This window comes from Ostrinia furnacalis, unplaced genomic scaffold (genome assembly GCF_004193835.3).
Source record: "Ostrinia furnacalis isolate ACB-3 unplaced genomic scaffold, ASM419383v2 OfSCF4245, whole genome shotgun sequence".
Taxonomy (NCBI): Eukaryota; Metazoa; Arthropoda; class Insecta; order Lepidoptera; family Crambidae; genus Ostrinia; species Ostrinia furnacalis.
In genome coordinates this window covers 765,766-785,298 of record NW_021134484.1, presented here as the reverse complement: position 1 = coordinate 785,298, position 19,533 = coordinate 765,766, and the positions used below count along the sequence as shown (strand labels likewise).

Genomic DNA, 19,533 nt, shown 5'->3' with positions numbered 1-19,533 from the left:
TTCAGTTAACTACATAGCAAGAGTAGCATCGGAGTAGTAGCACATTTCTTTGGTTAGTACCTGGCACCTGCAGGACCTGTAGGCCCTCGTCATACAGAGCCCAGAGTGAGTAACTTCAGACTATTTAATACTATTAGAGGCCGGTAGATCTATTCTCATAAATAAAACACTGGACACTCAACTTTCACATTATATTGCCTTATCTATATATATAAAAATGAAACCCGTTTCGCGTTGTCACGGCATCACGTGTGAACGGCTGAACCGATTTCGATAATTCTTTTTTTTTAATGTTTGTGGAAGTCCAAGGATGGTTCTTACGGAAAAAAATATTAAGAAAATCTCTACGCTAAGGCGGTACGAAGTTCGCCGGGTCAGCTAGTTTTAGATACAATTCATCACTTAGCATAAAAGCGCGCGGAGTCGTCTCCGAGCGTCCCTCTATTCTAACGTTTGATCCTAGTGTGACATTGACGTATTGTCAATGTCACACTATGACAACAGCTCATTGGCCACAAAGATACCGATATTTAACTNCAGACGCATTTTTTTTATTAATCTAGCCTCTTAAATTAACAAAAACAAATGTTCTGTTAACATGTCACACGAAACTTAGGTATACAACACCTATTTGGCCTCATTCATATCTGCTTAGGGCATTTGGCTTGGGCCAAATTCCGTGCCGCTGAGTGTATGAGCCTTGTAAGGAAGTTTCGGTTTCGGTTTCGGTTTCGGCCGAAATAGACACCGTTGCCGAAATTCGTTTTCGGTTTCGGTTTCGGTCGTAAAACTAGTTTCGGTCGGACACTAAACTGTTTGTTTGTTGTTTTTTTTTTTTCGAAATTAGAAACCAAGTGTAAAACAGCTCAATGGTTTTGAATGAACCTGATCTATTCTATTGAATCAATTACTATTACGTAGTACTTATTATTATTCTGTGCTATTACTGACTACTTTTTTGTTTCACATAATCCTCGCTCAAAAGTATTTATGGCGAAATCCCGCAGATAAGGAATCCTACAACTTTAATTAATTATCAAATCAACGTTAAAGAGGAAAAGTTGTTAAGATAAATAAGGGAGAGTCCGCTAATTTGGACCAGTTTTTTTCAATCCCATTTTACACATAGTTTTCTTTTGTTTTTGCTAATGTCCATGGTATATGATAAAAGGTACATTATTCAACTTACTATTTCATAAGTATTAATTAACATGATTGTTGTATATTTAGCACAAAATCAACAAAGTACGAGTTCAGAGCTTCGGTCCAATTTAGCCAACCGGTTCGATAATTTGTACCACAGGGTTACTAAATTGGATTTCAATAAATTTCAAGCCTGTAAAAAAACTATGGCAAAATATTATACGATACATTCTTAACAAATTAGGAAACGATAAGGTACAGTACTTAATAACATAGACAATCGATATTGTTTTAGACGTTATCACGATTTTGAGTACAAGTTTTGTAATTCCAATTATCGTAACGCACACTTGTACCTAATCTACTTTGCTAGTCNTCCGTATTGCTATGATACAGGTCGGCCGAATTTGTTGACATTTTCAAAAATGCGCACAGGCTATATGCTACGCGCAAAATGTCTGAAAACTAACTTTTTCGTAATACAATTATAAAATCTATGTACATTTTCACTATCAGACGTATTGCTATAATACCGACTGTCTTTTTTTTTTGACACAGCAGAAATGGCCTCCCACGCAGTTGCTACACTTTCGACCGTTACTAGGTACACACCTAGTCGGGTTCAGAATCATACAATCTAACGATTTTATAGGGTTTTTGCCGTATTGCTATGACACATGGTTTTGGTCGTGGGCTCTCGTACTACTCATTAGGCCACACAAAGCCGAACGACACAAAAGGTAATGTTCGCTATTCATTAAACGATATTAAACGACAGTGATGGAGCTGGAAACTAAGCATTTAGAACGTGAAAGGAGTAGCTTTTTGCATTTTCATAGTCGACCCCATTTACTATCTGTAGCTGCTGTCAAAGACGGAATCTATTATTACTTATTCATATTATGGAATAAACACTATCATCATCATCAGGTCATTTAGTCTCCACAGCAGGAACACGGCCAGGGTTGCCAGACGTCCCGATTTTGGCGGGACGTCCCGATTTTTAAATCAAATTTAATTGTCCCGCGCGGGACAGGCTCTGTCCCGCTTTTCGGAGAGAGACACTCACTTCACCAGATTATTGTTTGGAACGCCATATTATTCTAAAGAATATTTTTTTTATTTCGATTTTTTTTCTTTTTTCATCCTAAAGACGAATTTAACGATAGAGTAAATCTGATTTAAAATATATTTTTTTTGTTAAAATACATTTTCAATGGATACTTTTGCTATCTATTGTCACGTAAACGTAATTTTAAGTCAAATAAAAGAATAAATATTTGAAAACCTTTGATTATATACGTTTTTTTACTATGTCCCGCTTCTGACGGAAGAATCCCGCTATTTTCACTCAAAAAGTACCAAAGTCCCGACTTGGCGAAAAAAAAAAACTGGCAACGCTGAACACGGCCCTCTCCAATTTACCTGACGCAAATGGAGGATTTGGGCTGCTACTACACTCTCCGCGCTGGGCCAATCGGGTTGCGGAGGCACTACATAATATTATGTGTCTTCCCAGCGCACTGTAAGACGATCAAGTCATAAAGTATGTATCTCCTGATTACTTTGTTTGTTTGTTTCTTTGATTGTAATGAATAGGCTCAAAAACTACTGGACCGTTTTTAAAAATTCTTTCACCACTCGAAAGCTACATTATCCACGAGTAACATAGGCTAAATTTAATTTGGTAATAAAATAGGGTTCCGAAAAATATGTAAATAATGTACCTAATCCACGCGCGCGAAGCCGCGGGCGGAAAGCTAGTAAAGATATAAACTTGAAAAGATTCAAGTCGTAGTTTGTAAGTGTTAAGTAAATCACATTAATCACGTAGGAAAAAATACTTAGTAGCATCACAAAAAGTTTAAAGATTGAAGAATCAGCATAAAATATTAAAAATACTTTATAAATCACTTACTACAAAACTGCTCCGAAAATACCTAATCATTTCATAGTTACCCAAATTACGATATCTCTTTCAATGATACTCACTTTGAAATTAGTTGTACAATTCGTAACGTCCAAACAATAGTGCTACATAAAATCTATAGCGGCTGTATTGCCTGGGCAAACAACCTACACGCTGTTGACTTGATTTCAAACGTCAATGATGGGGGCCTTCGCCTAGCTTTGACACATTAATTGGCTCCGCTTTGTAGCGAGCCGGTGTATCCTGCTTTGATCTCCGAAAAGGTCAAATTAACTACATATGCCTGTAAAACAGAAAATCATTACAACCTTGGGACCGTAATGAGGTATTCACGAGCCGAGACAGCCCTCGAGTGTTCAGCGACTTATTCTAAGGAACTTTCGGTTTTCTCTAAGGATTGTAGAATAGAAACGTTAAAATGGTTCTGTCATGGCACTTCTTCTTTTTTTCGTGTCGATGGCACTGAAAATGTTTTTATTAAGCGTGAAAGTGAATACGAGTAATATTTTTTCTGTGGCTGTTTTCTTATATAATTTTGTTAGTTTGGTTTCGATAATTTTAATTTATTTAGGTATAGAGACTTCCCAAACTTATTTGAAACGCGCCCCCTTTCGACCATACAAAAAATTGCGCGGCCACCCTCCCTCAGGCAAGATTATTTATTGGTCGTACCGAGCAGTCTGGAATGCATTCTCTCAGCGGTCGCAGGTTTTTATACTTAAGTACACATATGGCCCGCGCCCCCTTCTAAAGGTCTTTGCACATTCCTATTTTGGGAACCAGTGGATTAAAGGGACAAAGGCTATATTTATCGCAAAAATAGCGCGTAGAAGAAGGCAGATCCAGATAATTGGTACACCAAATACCACCAGTAAAAATAGTCAGCTGAAAACGAATAGCTATAAATAAGTGTAGCTCACGTAACTGCCCTGAGCTAGCGTCTCGAGAGCTAGCGGCAACACTTAGCTCATTAGGGAAGCTCTATGTGCGCTGGGTGCCCTTATATTTGTAATTAGAAAAACTACATTCACTACTCTAGAGGCTCATGAAAAGCCTCTTTGAAAATTCCAAAAAAATTGAGACCTAATTATTTTGGGGAAAAATATTTTAATTAATAGTCTCAAATATCGAGCGGTGAATAGGACAAGCAGAAATTTTTCTCTGAAATTATGTTCTGAATTGAACTATGGAATTTAATAAAGGTATTTCTAGATTTTTCTCCGGTAGGTATTGTAATATTAATACTATTTGTTTTGAGCTTGATGAAGGCTTTGATAAACTTGCACGTGTTTTATATTTAGCATAATAAATAAACATCTTTGACGATTAATTATTTCCGAGAATTGCGCAATCTTGGTGAATAGAAGCCATTACTTAAACACAGTTAACTTAAGTGATTTTGCGTTAAAACAAAATATAAGTACGCAAGCGGAGGCATATGCCTCTGCTTGTTATTTTAATGAAAACTGATCTTAGAAAGAACGTATAGTAATACTAGCGGCCGCCCGCGACTTCGTACGCGTGGATCCCGTTTTACCCCCTTAGGGATGGAGTTTCGTAAAATCCTTTCTTGGCGGATGCCTACGTCATAACATCTACCTGCATGCCAAATTTCAGCCCGATCCGTCCAGTGGTTTGGGCTGTGCGTTGATAGATCACTTTGTCAGTCAGTCAGTCACCTTTGAGTTATTATATTTAGATTGCAGCAATCATGCATTTACGTTTGCTGACGACACAGAGCGCGTGCATGGAAGGAACATAGTAAGAACATGAGGTTTAAAAGCATTTAAGTTTAGTTATAGTTTTTACATAGGCGAACCGTTAGTAGACAGAAATCTACATCATAGAATAGAACCACCTGAATTTACTACAGCTCATGATAAATTGTTCTAAAACATTTTATAGATTTATAAACAAAATAAGTAGAGTCTTACCATCTTTAATTTATCATAATCACAGCGCATTCATGAACACAAATCTCGCTCTGCTTTCATCTCCGCTTGTTACATGAACGTACTTTCCAGTTATCAGGAGCACCACATATCTCTTCAAATATTGAAACAGATTGAGCCCCCACTCCTACCACATAATATTTATCAGACAATCGAAAAACAAATAAATGTAATTAAGATAATTAAGTTTCTTGATGCTCGATTATTTCTAAAACAGCAAACGTGACAATCCGCGGCATGAAGGCGGTTTAGTAAATTACAACAATGGGTTCTACAAAGGAAAATAAGCTTCAGTCTGTGCAAGAAGAAAAAGATGCTGAAAATGGTCACAAAGATGAAGCCGACGAACATTCTCCTTTAAAACCCAGTGACACAACAAAAAATAAACAAAAAGATGAAACTGAAAAGAAAATATCATGGATCGAACGGTTAAAAATCATAAAAAAGAATACCACAGTGGAGCCAATAATGGCGTGCTATGTAATGCCTAGTGTTCTAGCGTCACTAGCTGTGCAAAATTTGAATCTAGAAAAAGCTTGTTTGGTGAACCTTAATTTTAGTGCAGAAATATGCGAAGCATTAAAACAAAGAGAGACGGAGAACTATACCTATTACGAGAAAGAAGTTCAAACACTCACTGCTACTATTCAAGCGTGGAAGAATGTGGTGCAGACTGCTGTTCCTGTTCTTCTGATACTGTTCGTTGGTGCGTGGAGTGATAGGACTGGTTGCCGGAAAGCTTGTATTTTAATACCGATAGTCGGGGAGCTATTGTCATGCATAGGTCTCATGATCAACACCTATTTCTTCCGTGAACTGCCCGCGGAGTTCGCTGCTCTGACGGAGTCCTTTTTTCCGGCGATCACAGGGGGATGGTTCACGAATTTTATCGGTGTATTCAGTTATATTGGTGATATAACGACTGTCGAGGAGCGAACATACAGGGTGGGGATGGTGAATTTGTGGATGTCTTTGGGATATCCAATCGGGAGTGCCTTGAGTGGGGTCTTGTTGAGGTGGATTGGATACTATGGAGTATTCACTATGTCAAGCGTCATGTACATTGGTAGCTTGTGGTATGGATACATTTACTTGGAGGATCCGAAGCGGAAACTAAGGGAGAAAAGTGTAAGTGTTTTTAGTGAGTTATTCTTTGAGTCTTCTTCAAGGAAATGTGTCGTAAAATAATATCTTAAAGGAATGATGAACGTCGTCTATTTTCTTAGAAACCAGAAAATTCCAAGTGTATTTTATTTGAGGTAAAATAATTACTAATAATATAGATATATTTATAAATTTGTGAGTGCTTTTGTACTAAGTGATGATTTGATTAATGTTAGTTCTCGATAAGAGTTGTTCTTAAGCGACTGAAAAACCCCAAACCATGCGTGAAGTCATCTTAAATTTGAGCCAAATGTCTAGAAGACTTTATCATTGTTCCAGAAAGGCAACGGTTTCGTGAACTTCTTCAAAGAGTTTTTCGATGTGGGCCTGGTGCTGGACACCTTCAAGGTGGCTTTCAAGAAAGGCGCTGGCAACCGACGGCTCAGGGTGTCGCTGCTTCTCATCGTGGTCTGTGTGGTCTTTGGACCTATGCACGGTTAGTAAAACCATAATTTAGGATATTAATGTTTATGTTTTTTGCATTTTACGTCATTTTTATCATTTAAATGTTTTGTACAGTCAGCGTCAAATAGTTCGTGACTCCCAAAGTAGCCAAAAAGTGAAAACGCAAGGCTAGTTGCCTAAAAAAATTTTTTTAGTCCGTAATGTTTAATATCAAAAAATATTGGACACATATATTTTTATTTGTCAATCTAACAAATAATTACATAGTTATGGTGCGTTGAAGTTGCGCACGACGTCACAACGTGCGGCATTTTTAAGCAAGCGTTGACGTCACGGGCCTCTTCTTATGAACTTTGAGGCGCTTTATCTCTTTAAATTTTCATTAGTTTGAAAAAGTGAAAAATACGTGTAGAGTATTTTTTGATAAGTTAGCTGACGGACTAATTAAAACTCTTGCTTTTTGACCCAGGCAACATCCCCATTGTAACAAAGACGTGTTGCGACTTATTGGCTACTTTGAGTGTCACGAACTATTTGACGCCGACTGTACTCTTATTTATATTCAATACTCAATCACATATTGTATTATTTGTCAGTATGTACAAAATCTATAAAAAAAACACAATTGAGATCACCTGTTTATTCTGCCATATTGCACCGCTTACTCTAATTTCTGCTTTAGCTCAAGAGGTTGACTGAAAGATAATTCCATAGCCTTATTCGCCTTTTGTAATCTGTGAAATAAAGTTTTCTACAAATAAATAAATGTTTATGGTAGCGTACGACGGTGCACGTAAGCGCGGCGTGTTTTCATGCAAGTTGACATTCATGTGTACGCCACGCAAACAAGCCAGCTGTGTGTCAGTGACTTAAGGGTTACGGGAAAACCTTAAAGTAATTTTACCTAGCGGAAGAATATTAACTTTATCCATGATAAAACAATAGAACTAAAACATCTATGTTTCATTGTTCAACTGTTCAAGTTATATCAATTTCCACTGATTGCTAAAAAGAAGAAGAAGACATAAGGGTTCATTTTGAAGGTTAATTATAGAGGTAACTTAAAATAGAAAAAAAAGGAAATATTATAAGGATTTTAGATTTTATAGACCAGCTGAGCACAAAAGCATGGGCTCGAAATACAGTTTTTTTAAATGCTATGTATGTGATACAGACTGCGGCACATCAAGCCAATAAACATTAGGGTTCTTTATTTGTAATAAGTGGTATATTGCAATAGAATTGTATAGTCTGATGTGCTGACTGTACCTACTCACGTCACACAATATCTTATTAACTAGTGGACTGTGGATGATTAGACACACGCGTAAGTTATTTTTTGTCATCAAAAGCGATCTCCACGAGGCCATAATCTACACAAAAAATGCCTTCATTATTACTTTCCTGTTTTATTTTCCAGAGCTCGCTCAAATGATATCATTAAGTGCCTGAAAAACAGGTGCTCTATTTCTTCAGTGTACAAAACAAACACAATTGCCCGAAATATCTTGACTTATAAAGAGTGGCATTGACAAAATGTTCCCGAGCCCAATTTAAATAATTAATAATTTTCTATTATGAAAAGAAATTTCGTTAAGTCCCCGAGAGCCTTTGAGAATATCCCGAGTAGGTACACTTAGCCTTAAAAATATATTTACATTTTCGAGTTTATCTCGGCGAAAAAAGTTTTGGAGTTGAGCAGCCATTTTCGGAGCTCACTGTACGCCTGGATAAGGTTGGGACAATAATAAATGGAATTTTTCCAAGAAAAAATAAAGCTATTCTTTCTTATGCTGGGACATAGAGATAAGATGTATGTTTTACGAATTGATACTAAAAGAATGGAGGGTAACAAACGAACGACGTTTTTCATAAAAATTTAAAACGAACGTTAATTTCAGTTGAGCTCAATCAGAGAATACTCAATATTAATTAATATAAAAAGTTGTTTTTTAACTTACATTTTTTTTGGAGCGTTGGAAACATTAAGCTTAGTCCCCCTTAACCCCTTAGTTATGGCAACAGTGTGTTTATTACATTCTATGCTTAGCTGGCTGCTGGCATAATCAAAGTATCTATTGCACTAAATAATTTAATTTACACGTGTTTTCATGCGATGGCCAAGTCAATATATTTATGTAAAACGTTAAAGATTTCCTGGCCTGGACTTGGTATTACATGGATCTCACAACTTTTTACCGTAGAACAACTGAGTTGCGAGACTTGGTTTTTTTGACAAGTATTGTTTTTGATGGGATCTCATTTCTTTTTGTATTTTGTAGACAGCAGTTATGTATCTAGAAAACTGGACCGAAATTGAAAAATTTTACTCGACTTGGCGGTTGCACTACCGTGCCCCCAAATATTTTAGTTTTTCCTTGATTCATACACCAAACACTACTTATATTCCAAATTTGAAGCTTCTAGGTCTGCTAGAAGTGCCTTAGAGTTTTGATGATCGGTGAGTCAGTGAGTCAGTCAGTGAGTGACAAAATTAAGTAACTTTGACCCGTTATAATTCTTAAACTACTGGTTCAAATTGAATGAAATTTTAAATATACCGTGTCTTTACAATGCCTGCATAGCTAATGAAAATTCAGCCTTCTAGTTTTATCCACAACGAAGTTACAGGCGGTCGAAAATGGCCTGAATTGCTTCGAGAAAAGGATGGTACGGCCGTGCCGCTTTTTTGCTCGACTTGGTGGGGGCACTGCCGTGATAGATTTTTTTATAATTTACGATGTAGTTAGTTAGTAGTAGTTCTTTTATGATGCTGTCGATATCAGACTGCTTATTTTTGTTGAAAAGCTCCTATTATGACTGCATATGACTACACAGAGTTTACTAACGTGTCGAGTACAAATCGTATTTGTAATGTACTAGAATCCCTAGCGAGCTGCAAAACTGGCGGATTGCAAGCGTTTTCAAAGCGGCGACGCATCGAACAAGCCGCGGTTTCGCGGCGGAGACGTCGCGGCTGCGCGGCAAACACGAGGTGAAAACGTGTGAAAACTCTAGGCGGAAACGTTGCATCGCGCAGAAGCGGCGTGTTCGCTGCGTCGCCGCTCCGTTTTGAAAACGCTTGTAATCCCTCTGTGTGGCAAAACCCTAAAGATACTCGTACTAATTGTACCATCACTTGCAGGGGAGTTCATGATAATGTACCTTTTCACAAGAATGCGCTTCAACTGGGACGAAGTGCAGTACAGCATGTGGTCTACGTACAGCATCATCACCAACTTAGTAGGTGAGTTTGTAGAATTTTTTCACTGGCTCACCAATTTGGTGGGTCTTATTGGCCGTCAAGCTGGATGCTTACCACTTCTGACCGGCTAATCTGGAAGTCATTAGAGGGGGTTTATGTCCAGAAATGGACGTCCTGTGGCTGAAATGATGATGATGATGAAATTCTTATTCTCTCCAAGTAAGCTAAACATACGCATGTGTTAGGAGAGAGTGACTACATAGTCCAGCAGTGGTACCTGTAGTCAGTGTCAAATAGTTTGGTCCAAAATAACCAATAATTTCGCAACACGTCTTTGTTACAATTGGAATAAGGTGTGTTGTCAACTTTTCGGCAACTTTGGGTGTCAGAAATATTTGACACTAACGTGCCTATTTATACTTTCTTATTGTTCAGGTACTGCATTTTCGATGAGCTTATTCAGCAAGTACCTGAAGCTGGATGACACGTTGCTGGGCATCATATCGTGCACCAGCAAAGTGGTCGCAGCCTTCGCATATGCTTTTGCGAGGAACGACCTCGAGATTTACTTGGGTAAGTCAGTTTAATGCAGTCTACACACCACACATGCTGATCCATCGACATGAGTCGTCGACTTTTGACATGTCGAGACATGGTTCTACTATTAAAATGAAGCCGCCAACACCAAGACTGTCGGCGGGCTTGGTGTGTACTGTGTAGAGTCTATAATATGCGACTTCGTAACGAAGAATTACACAGTTAAGCACTTTGTTTATTCTTAAATCTATTTTGTGATAAGCAAGATCACAATTAACCAGTAAAGTTACACAAATAACTAAACTAAACTAAACTAAACTAAACTAAGCTAAACGAGTTTCACCTGCAAACGAATTTATTTTTCAAACTCAACCATAGAGGAACTTGCTATCTTACCTCCAACTGCCGAAACACAATAATTTATGGGTAAGCTATCTTGTCCAGAATTCACGTGCCTTGAATATTAAAAAAAAAACACAAGTTAAAATGTATTAATTACCCTTTTAGCTCCGCTACTTGAGATCCTGAACGGGACGTCGTTCATTGCGATGCGCTCGATCGCGACCAAACTGGTGAGCGGCGAAGAATTCGGTGAGTAAATGAAGTTAAGGGGCTTAGACAAAATGACAAATTGACAGTTTTAATTTCGAAATTATAAGTCAACAAAAAATCGGATTCATAACTGTCACGTCTGTGACTTTGCCTAGATCTCCAGTAGTGGTACATAAAATGCTCCTCGTGATTAGATACGATAGATACTTTAAGTATCTATATTGCGGTATTCACAAACATTACTATGAGGTCTCACAGTGCTCGTGGACGTTCAGGGTTACCCACAAACCAATCACAGAGCTCTATTCAACGCTGTGAGTACCATTTGCTGCTTCACTTAGGTTAACAACACTGTCAGTTCAACGATCTTCATTTCCAATATTAGTCGTTTCAATAACTATTTATCTAGAATATTATTACCTGAACAAATCAGAATTGGATGTAAATATAACAGTAATTGTACACGAAGCAAATTCATTATTAATTGATACGTTCATGTCCGTTGAATCGTATTTTACGAGCACATTCTCGATATTCATTCAACAAATATTTATTGTGCATGTCCGATTTTGAAGAGTTGTGGAGTCCTTTTAGGTACATTCTTACATCACTCAAGTATTTGTTGCACAAGAGAGTCAATTACAGTATTTTCAATAAAGTGATTTATGAAACTTATAAAACGAAACGAAATATTACATCATCTTCTTTTAACACTTGATTGTCAGAGATTGCTTGATTGCATGAGCTTCAGTTTCGTATAGTCGATAAGCACATTAGCATAATATACATTTTTGTTGTAAAGTGCCGCCTCTATCTGAAGGTGAGTATAGACAAGCATTTACTTGTTACAGAACAATGAGCCGCTCTATGAAATGTTCTAGTGTCAGTATCACCCTCTCACGAACCAATCGTCGTTCATTTTACCTGTATTATACTATTCGTGGGAACGTTACATTACATAGAACTGCTCTAGTCTATAGACCCTTTAAGATTCCACAGTGTTTTGTTTTAAGTGCTCTCGTTTGTACCAGATTACTTTTTTCTTACCCTCTACTACATGCTTGTACACATTTATCTTTAAAGTTTTGTTCAACTTGCGTGTAACATTTATTACTACGATAAAATTTAGATATTTCTGTCAGGCAAGGTAAACTCCCTGTTCGGGCTGGCTGAAGCGATGATGCCGCTGGTCTACGGGCCTCTATACTCCAAGGTGTACAGGTGCACCCTGGACATCTTGCCTGGAGCTGTCTTCTTGCTTGGAGCTCTCCTGATGTTGCCAGCTATTATGATTTTTGGGTGAGTTCAAAGAAATCTTTTAAGTGAGGCTTCTTGGCCACCGAATTTTAATCGTAGGCACACAAGGTTGAGCTATAGAAATAACGCAGAACTTATGGAAATATTTAACAGCAGACTTTAAACGAAATGTTCAACCCACAAGGAAATTATCAGTCTTAAAATTTTCCAGAAAGTGTCTTTAATGCCAGTTAAGAAAATCAAATTCTCCTGCTCATCAGACCAATGTGGTGGTTAGGACCTACTCTTGAACTGTTATTCCAAAAAAGCTGCACTCAAAATCAACAAAAAAAAATGTTTTCAAGAGTAGTCCTAAAGCTGGTGACAAACAATAAAGTAATTGTTATCTAACTGCGATAAAAGTTCACAAGTCCCACCGTTTTGAAAACAAACACATTCTCCAAAACAAAGTGCCGCCTCGAAAGAAATAACTGAAGCGCCCTTAAACCTCTAGATGGACGGTGGAACTTTTACTGGAAAAGTCCAGACTCTTGAGCGCTGTCCAATAAAACTATTATTGGACACCTGCTTTTTCCAGGTTAACTCAATTATTTTGTTCAATCTGATTCACTGGGTATCTTGAACAAATCAAATAACTGTTAAAACATTATCATTTCTAAAATAAACACCGGACCTAGGACCTCATAAAGGTAGCGAAGGCGTTGGATGCAGGCTGCTACAAACCGGGCGATGTGGGAATCATTGGGGGAGGCCTTCAGCAGTGCACGTCCTGAAATGATGATGAAAAACATCTGTTATGTAAAATCGTCGTCTGACTAAAGATTTTGTCTCAAAACATAGTTAGGAGTAAGTCGCAATATTTTCGTAATCCGTAAAGTAATACACCTTACCATTGGGCTGACTGTAGTCCATATCAGAATGGCGCAGACATTTTTATACTAAACTAGCTGACCCGGCGAACTTCGTACCGCCTTAGCGTAGAGATTTTCTTAATATTTTTTTCCGTAAGAACCATCCTTGGACTTCCACAAACATTAAAAAAAAAGAATTATCGAAATCGGTTCAGCCGTTCACACGTGATGTCGTGACAACGCGAAACGGGTTTCATTTTTATATATATAGATGGATTAGGATTACTAAAGTTTTATTTTATTATTTCAGATGGATGTACTTCGAAAACAAAAAGGATATCAGGCGAAACGACTCTGAGAAGCCTACAGATGTTGTAAAAGAGTGAGATTTCAAAGAGATTATTATGTTAAGACTTGTTTTTTGTACCTGTAAGCGGTGGTTTGTATTACAAGTTGATATTTTTTTATTTACTAAAAGTACTATTTTGCACTCAAATAAAAATTGGCAAAATGTGTTTGCTTTTAATTTTCACAGTTTTCCAAAAATGATAAGTGGGTATAGATAGTGTTTTAACTTTGTATAACTGGTAATATAACGTACGGCAGCCAGGTTATTAAACGTATCTGAATTAAATGATAAATGCCTGGCAATATAATAATATGAAATTGGTATGTGGAAAAACAATGAATTTTCCTGAAAAATTCACCGGTTTTCATGCCACAAGCATGGTCTGAGCGCAATGTTTAAGTTTTTGCTACCTGTCCTTTGTTTTGTATTTTGCTTCAGCCTTTGTGCTGAAGCACTCAGTATTCTATGCTTGGATTTATGGTAACATAGGAATTTAAATTCTGTTCATTCTAGTTTTAAAATCAATTTTCTTCATACTTAGATATCAATGTGGTTTTGACACATCGCTATTTTTCAAAGCATACCTACTGTTCACAAGTGTGTTCTTAGAACGATATGGGTAGAAGCTGTGGTAGAAGTTATACAAGTAAACTGTATAGTATGAGGTATAAAGTCTACAGTCTAGTATAATTTTATATTTTTTTGTTATAAAACCATTCTGTGTGCAAGCTGTCACCGATATTGCAGGGCGTTTGTGACGGACAGGCGGAACGACCGAATGATTGGGGATCTCGATATGGAAAAATCGGTCAAGTGGGAGTTGACTCACAAAGGGACGTTTCCATGTCCCCGTACCCATCATATACGATTGAAAAACATGTCATTTTATATCTATTGCAGCGAATGAAATATCTTTTATTCAATTTTGACTAAGATAGGCACTTATGAAATTCAAAAATTTAAACAAAAGTCCCAATAAAAATACACATTTGGGGAACATTTTAGCTGCTTTTGACTGTCTAAAAATTTCAACCTATTATTACGTTTCACGACAGACGGTAGACTCACAGATACAAGGATTCTGTATATTTTCGAGTCTATTTGTCTCGAGTTGCCTCTTAGGCTACACAAGAAGGGATGTAGAGATCTGAAAATACAGACATCATTGTAATGTATTAGTAGCCTTCCGGATCACAAGGCTTACGCCCGTATGCACAAACATTACTATGAGGTCTTATAGTGCGCGTGGACGCACAAGGTGACACACGAACCAATCACAGAGCTCTATTCAAGGCTGTGCGTTCGATTTGCTGCTTCACTTAAGCAAGCATCGTTTGTGAATACAGGCGTTTGTGTGGACGTAGCTTTATGAATAATTTTTAATATATTCATTATATGTATTGATACAGTCTTCAATATACTAAAACGTTACACTTATACTAAAACGTTTGTTTTTATTTGTATAGAGAACAATAGTGTCTAGACAAACCTAAAGAGGATTTAGGACGCTATTTGGATCAAATATGTAATTGCTCAATAATGAATAATAAATAAATAAATAAATAAATATAAAATGTTTCATAAAGCCATGCCCTTTGAAATTGTTTTCTCTGCCTAATAATAGTAAAGGGAAATTTTTGACCTTGTACAGTTGTGTTTATCTTCATCGTTTAGTACTGGGCAAATAGAATATGCCACGTTATTGACTTTGCTCTTCAAGTAACTTATTATTTTATTGTATGGAATCAGCTTCAATCTCAGTTCAAATACAGACGCTGAGTTAATGTAACGTAACATAAATAATACAGTTTATTAATAACTATTACCGAGACCTTCCTTTTGTAAAACTGGTGACATTTGGTGATAACTGGTTAGACCTAGTTTGAAGCAGATAGGGTTGTGACACGTCACGTGTTAAAAAATATTTGTCCTACTAATCCTACTAATATTATAAATGCGAATGAAAGTTTGGTTGTCTGGATGGATGTTTGTCCATCGCAAAAACTACTGAACGGATTTGATGAAACTTTACAGTATTATTTTTTATAACTNTTGACTTTAACCCAGAATAACATATAGGCTATAATTTATGACGATCTGTGACAAACTGAATTTCACGTTGGTGAAGCCGCGGGTAAAAGCTAGTATGAAATAATTTTGATTTACAGTGTATATATACTGTTTACAGTCGGTAACGGTAAAATTAAAGAGATACTCGCAGATGGACTTTTATTGCACTCTGCTCAAAACTGTCATTTACAGAAATGTAAAAGTTGGAAAGACACAATTTTGGAGAACTTATTGCCTATAAGCCATCTCTTCCAGACTACCCAGAGAGATATTTTTAGTATAAAAAGTGGAATGCGGATCGGACTAGGAAAGTTTTAGTCCCGTTTAACAGACTGAAAGCCACACGTTTATATTTATCTTCGAAGCCATAAAAGCCTCGGACTAGAAAATTAAAACAAGAATTTATAGTGAGTAAAGAAACGCGGTAACAGTGACGCGGTTAACACATGCTTTATTGTCTCTCGCGCCATGGGTTTTATTGTGTCTTACGTAGGTATAGTTAAGACAGTTTAATTGGTAAAATATTTTAGTTGAACGTTCTTGTTCTGTGTTTAAGACTGATCTGCTTGGTACGAAATAGGTACGTAAAGATAGAAAGAAAAAGAAAAAAAAATGAACCAAAATGATGACCACTCAGCATGTGTCATATTCTAGCTAGGGTAATCACAGTAGAATTACCCATGAGTGAAGAAATTGGTAAACTTTAATACATCATCAATTTCAAGCATGGAGATTAAAGCTTTCGATTGGTAGAATTTCAATATTTAGACCAATCATAGAATTTAAGACTGAAATTGACGTCCTTTTGTAATTACATACATATTATATGAATAGTCCTCCTACCTACAATATAACTGTACATTTCCACACAACTCTACTTGAAGCAAAGGCGTAAAGCTGAAAGTAAAATGCAACTTTAATATATGACTTTTCATGCAAAAACCAGCAGCAGTTCTGGCGGATCCGCTTAAACCCTCACTTCGGAGTTTGGTGAGATGGCTGAAGGCAGTTACTCAGATCGAGAGACTTCGCCGCGTTATAATGCGTGCTGGTACTAATTTGGAACGGCTTTGGAATTATTTTGAGTGACGATATTATGAATTAGTTTTGTCTTAAAAATACATTTAAGTGCCGTGTGAAAGATGTATAAGGCAAAAGAGTTGGAATTATAAAGCTTTTTAGGACAGTTACGGGACTATTCCCATCTCTCGTTCCAACCGCTGCGCGCTGCAACTCCTGTGAAGCCATGATCTACAGCTTGACCGCTAATAAAACCCCAACCAGTGAAGGTCAAGTTTGTCCCGGGGGAAAGTTAAACTGTCATTGGACCCGCAACGAAATTAATCAGAAGAACATATTAGGAGGAGTTCAAAGTTAAGACTTTCTATGGTCTTCTGATTAATTTCGTTGCGGGTTCGTTCGACTTCCCTCCGTTGCAAAGTAAAAAAATTAGTAGGTATCCTTTGCAAGAGCATGGCCCTCTAGTTTACCAGAGTCAAATGGAGAGTAAGACTTACCCACATTCTCCGCGCTGTGCTAGCCAGAAGAGTTGGCAAAGATTTTTTCTATTTTGAATACATCACGACGATTGTGAATAGTATCTTTTTATTATACTAGTTAGTTGATGCTCTCCCTTACCTACATACATGACTAAAGTAAATAAAGTCTTAACAGTTGTAATCTCGTTGAGTTATTATAGCTAGTTAGGAACTAAATGGATAGTCTGAATACAGTACATAAAATCTCAATTACCGTTGAATTATCGCTTCAATATCGTTCCTCGCTATAACCGCTCGTATGCAGAGCGAGAGTTCGAAACCCAAAGTTGTCGGTATAATTCGTGCCGAGCAAAACAACCGACCGAATTTATAATTGTACGTTACGCCACCCATTATTTAGATTTAAGCAAATCGGCCCCGGCAAAACATCGCTTTTCACTTACACTCGTGAGTCGTTTGTCTCTGGAGTTTTTGGTGTCTTTGGGTGAGATCTACGAAATACTCATGGAGTTTACGCTCATTTGCTGAGGTCACATTGTGAAAAGTTTATTTGACTTTAAGCCAGGATAAATTAGGTTTTTCGTCATCTCTCATCATCATATAGGTACAAAATCTTTTAACCTAAACTGATATTGTGCTCGGTACTATCCTTAAATAAAAAATCATCATAATATTTTCACGGCCAAAATGCACTAAAATCAGCAATCTTTAGATATACCGACCTTTCATTTTTCGAGCGTGTTGAGTACTTTTTGTAGAGCTTTTTAAAGCTACTTGACATAGGTGTTGGTTGTTTATAAACGAATTACTTAACTCCACAAAATAGAGCGATATTCACGCGTAGTTACGGGCAGAAGTTATTTTGAAAATTCTCAAAAAAGTATTATTTATTATTTAAATTCTCTTTGAAGATAAAAACCTTCATACAACGGCTTTTAAAGCAAAACATTTTGGCATGTTAAATAGTTAAAATAAAAGATATTTTCCAATAAAATGTATAGGTTTTTGCTGTCCACTGTACTAAAACATTCGCAATTCACTTCAAAAGTCTGTGATAAATCTAATGAAATTCTTCGTTGAAACTTGTAATAGTTTCGTATTTTCGAGAACGAATCTCTCTAATTCTAATAATAAAACTATTGGAATTTTAATCAATTTACGAAACTATCTTGTGCTTTTAATTTTCACATCACGTAATAGTAGGTAGGTATATAGGCTTAAATAAACAACACTTAGGCAATCCATTAGAGTAAGTGAATTCTAAAGCTCGCATGAGCATAAGAATTTTATTAACATTCGATCAACAACTTTGTTTATTGTAGAGCATAGTTCGTGTTCATACATTTCATTAATACCTAATGATGCTTTATACATGTAAGTAAATACATACTCAACCAACATCAAATAAACCGCACCTTCCGCGACGCGAACTTTAAAGATTTTCTTCTGACACAATCATGGTGCCCCAACAATATTGGTGTTATTTGAAAGCCCAATAAATATCCTTAAAGAAAAACTCATTTAATTTCTTAATAAATCATTAACATATACCATAAATGTGACTTGAAAAAAGACCTCACTTTGGGCTCACCTCTGGGATCAATTAGACCAATTTCTATGGTTATAAAACCAAATAATGATCTCACGTTTCCTCTTTAACAGATTGATAGCGATTAATCCCAACTTAACAGTTTTGTAGCCATAAAAGTTGGCTCAAGCGTAACTACCTATTTTTTGAAGAAGTGACTTTGGATCCTTCTAAAGACACATTTTTGGGGTAAAAACCTTTCCTTTAATGAAATGAAGCTTAGAACTAGGCTTTCAAATGGTGCCAATATTGGTGGGAAGTGGGGATGCATACGTTTGAAAGTGCTTGTTGCGGAAGGTGCGATTTATTTGATGTCGAGTGTATAATATCTGGTTCGTTCGTTTGTTTAATCCAAATTATGTTCACTGCTGGACAAAGGCCTCCCCCAAGGATTTCCACAACCACCGGACCTGCGTCGCCCGCATCCAGGCACCTCCCGCGACCCTTACCAGATCCTGGATCCAAAAATCGAAGACTTAGTGGGGGGCCTGCTCTTGCCCAATATCTTGTATTCATATAAATCTCGTTTAAAATAATATAAGACAAATGTAATTCGTGTATGACTCCTATACTTTAATAGGTATTCGAAATACGAGTGATTTCGGTAGCTATTCGTTGAAGAGTTTGTAAAGTTAATTGTGTTTTTGGAATCTGGATTGGATACGCAGGTACACGATTTAGAGCTTAAATGCTTCGTGGGAAATACTAGCACATCTCCTGGTCCCCAGTTGGGAATGCATGTAACATCGTAGGTATTGTAGCGCGCTCGGCGACACTCGCCACTTAAAACTGATTTATGTCCTGATTCCACTGCCCATTTTGCATTGTATTAAATTCTATATAATCTCTTGTATTGCGATGCCGTATGAATCTGGCATTCGAGTATTATCGTGGCCAGAGTTATGTGGATTTGGATAAGTAATAAGTAATATCTAAAAATGAATAATTTATTGAATAAAATTTTAACCGCCATCATGAAAGGCTTGAAGGGCGAGGGATTGGACAGCCAATTCGAGCCTTCAAGATGACGC

The 19,533-nt window shown here is 37.0% G+C and overlaps 1 protein-coding gene across 1 annotated transcript; it reads left to right on the top strand.

Moving 5' to 3' along the window:
- The first annotated feature begins 4,966 nt into the window (after positions 1–4,966).
- Positions 4,967–13,509, top strand: LOC114359200 (proton-coupled folate transporter-like). The gene is made up of 7 exons (XM_028313488.1): positions 4,967–6,153; positions 6,469–6,625; positions 9,740–9,841; positions 10,235–10,372; positions 10,844–10,927; positions 12,031–12,187; positions 13,307–13,509. Exons 1-7 carry the CDS (start codon positions 5,290–5,292, stop codon positions 13,380–13,382), a joined length of 1,578 nt encoding a protein of 525 aa, XP_028169289.1. The 5' UTR covers positions 4,967–5,289; the 3' UTR covers positions 13,383–13,509.
- Positions 13,510–19,533: the final 6,024 nt, after the last annotated feature.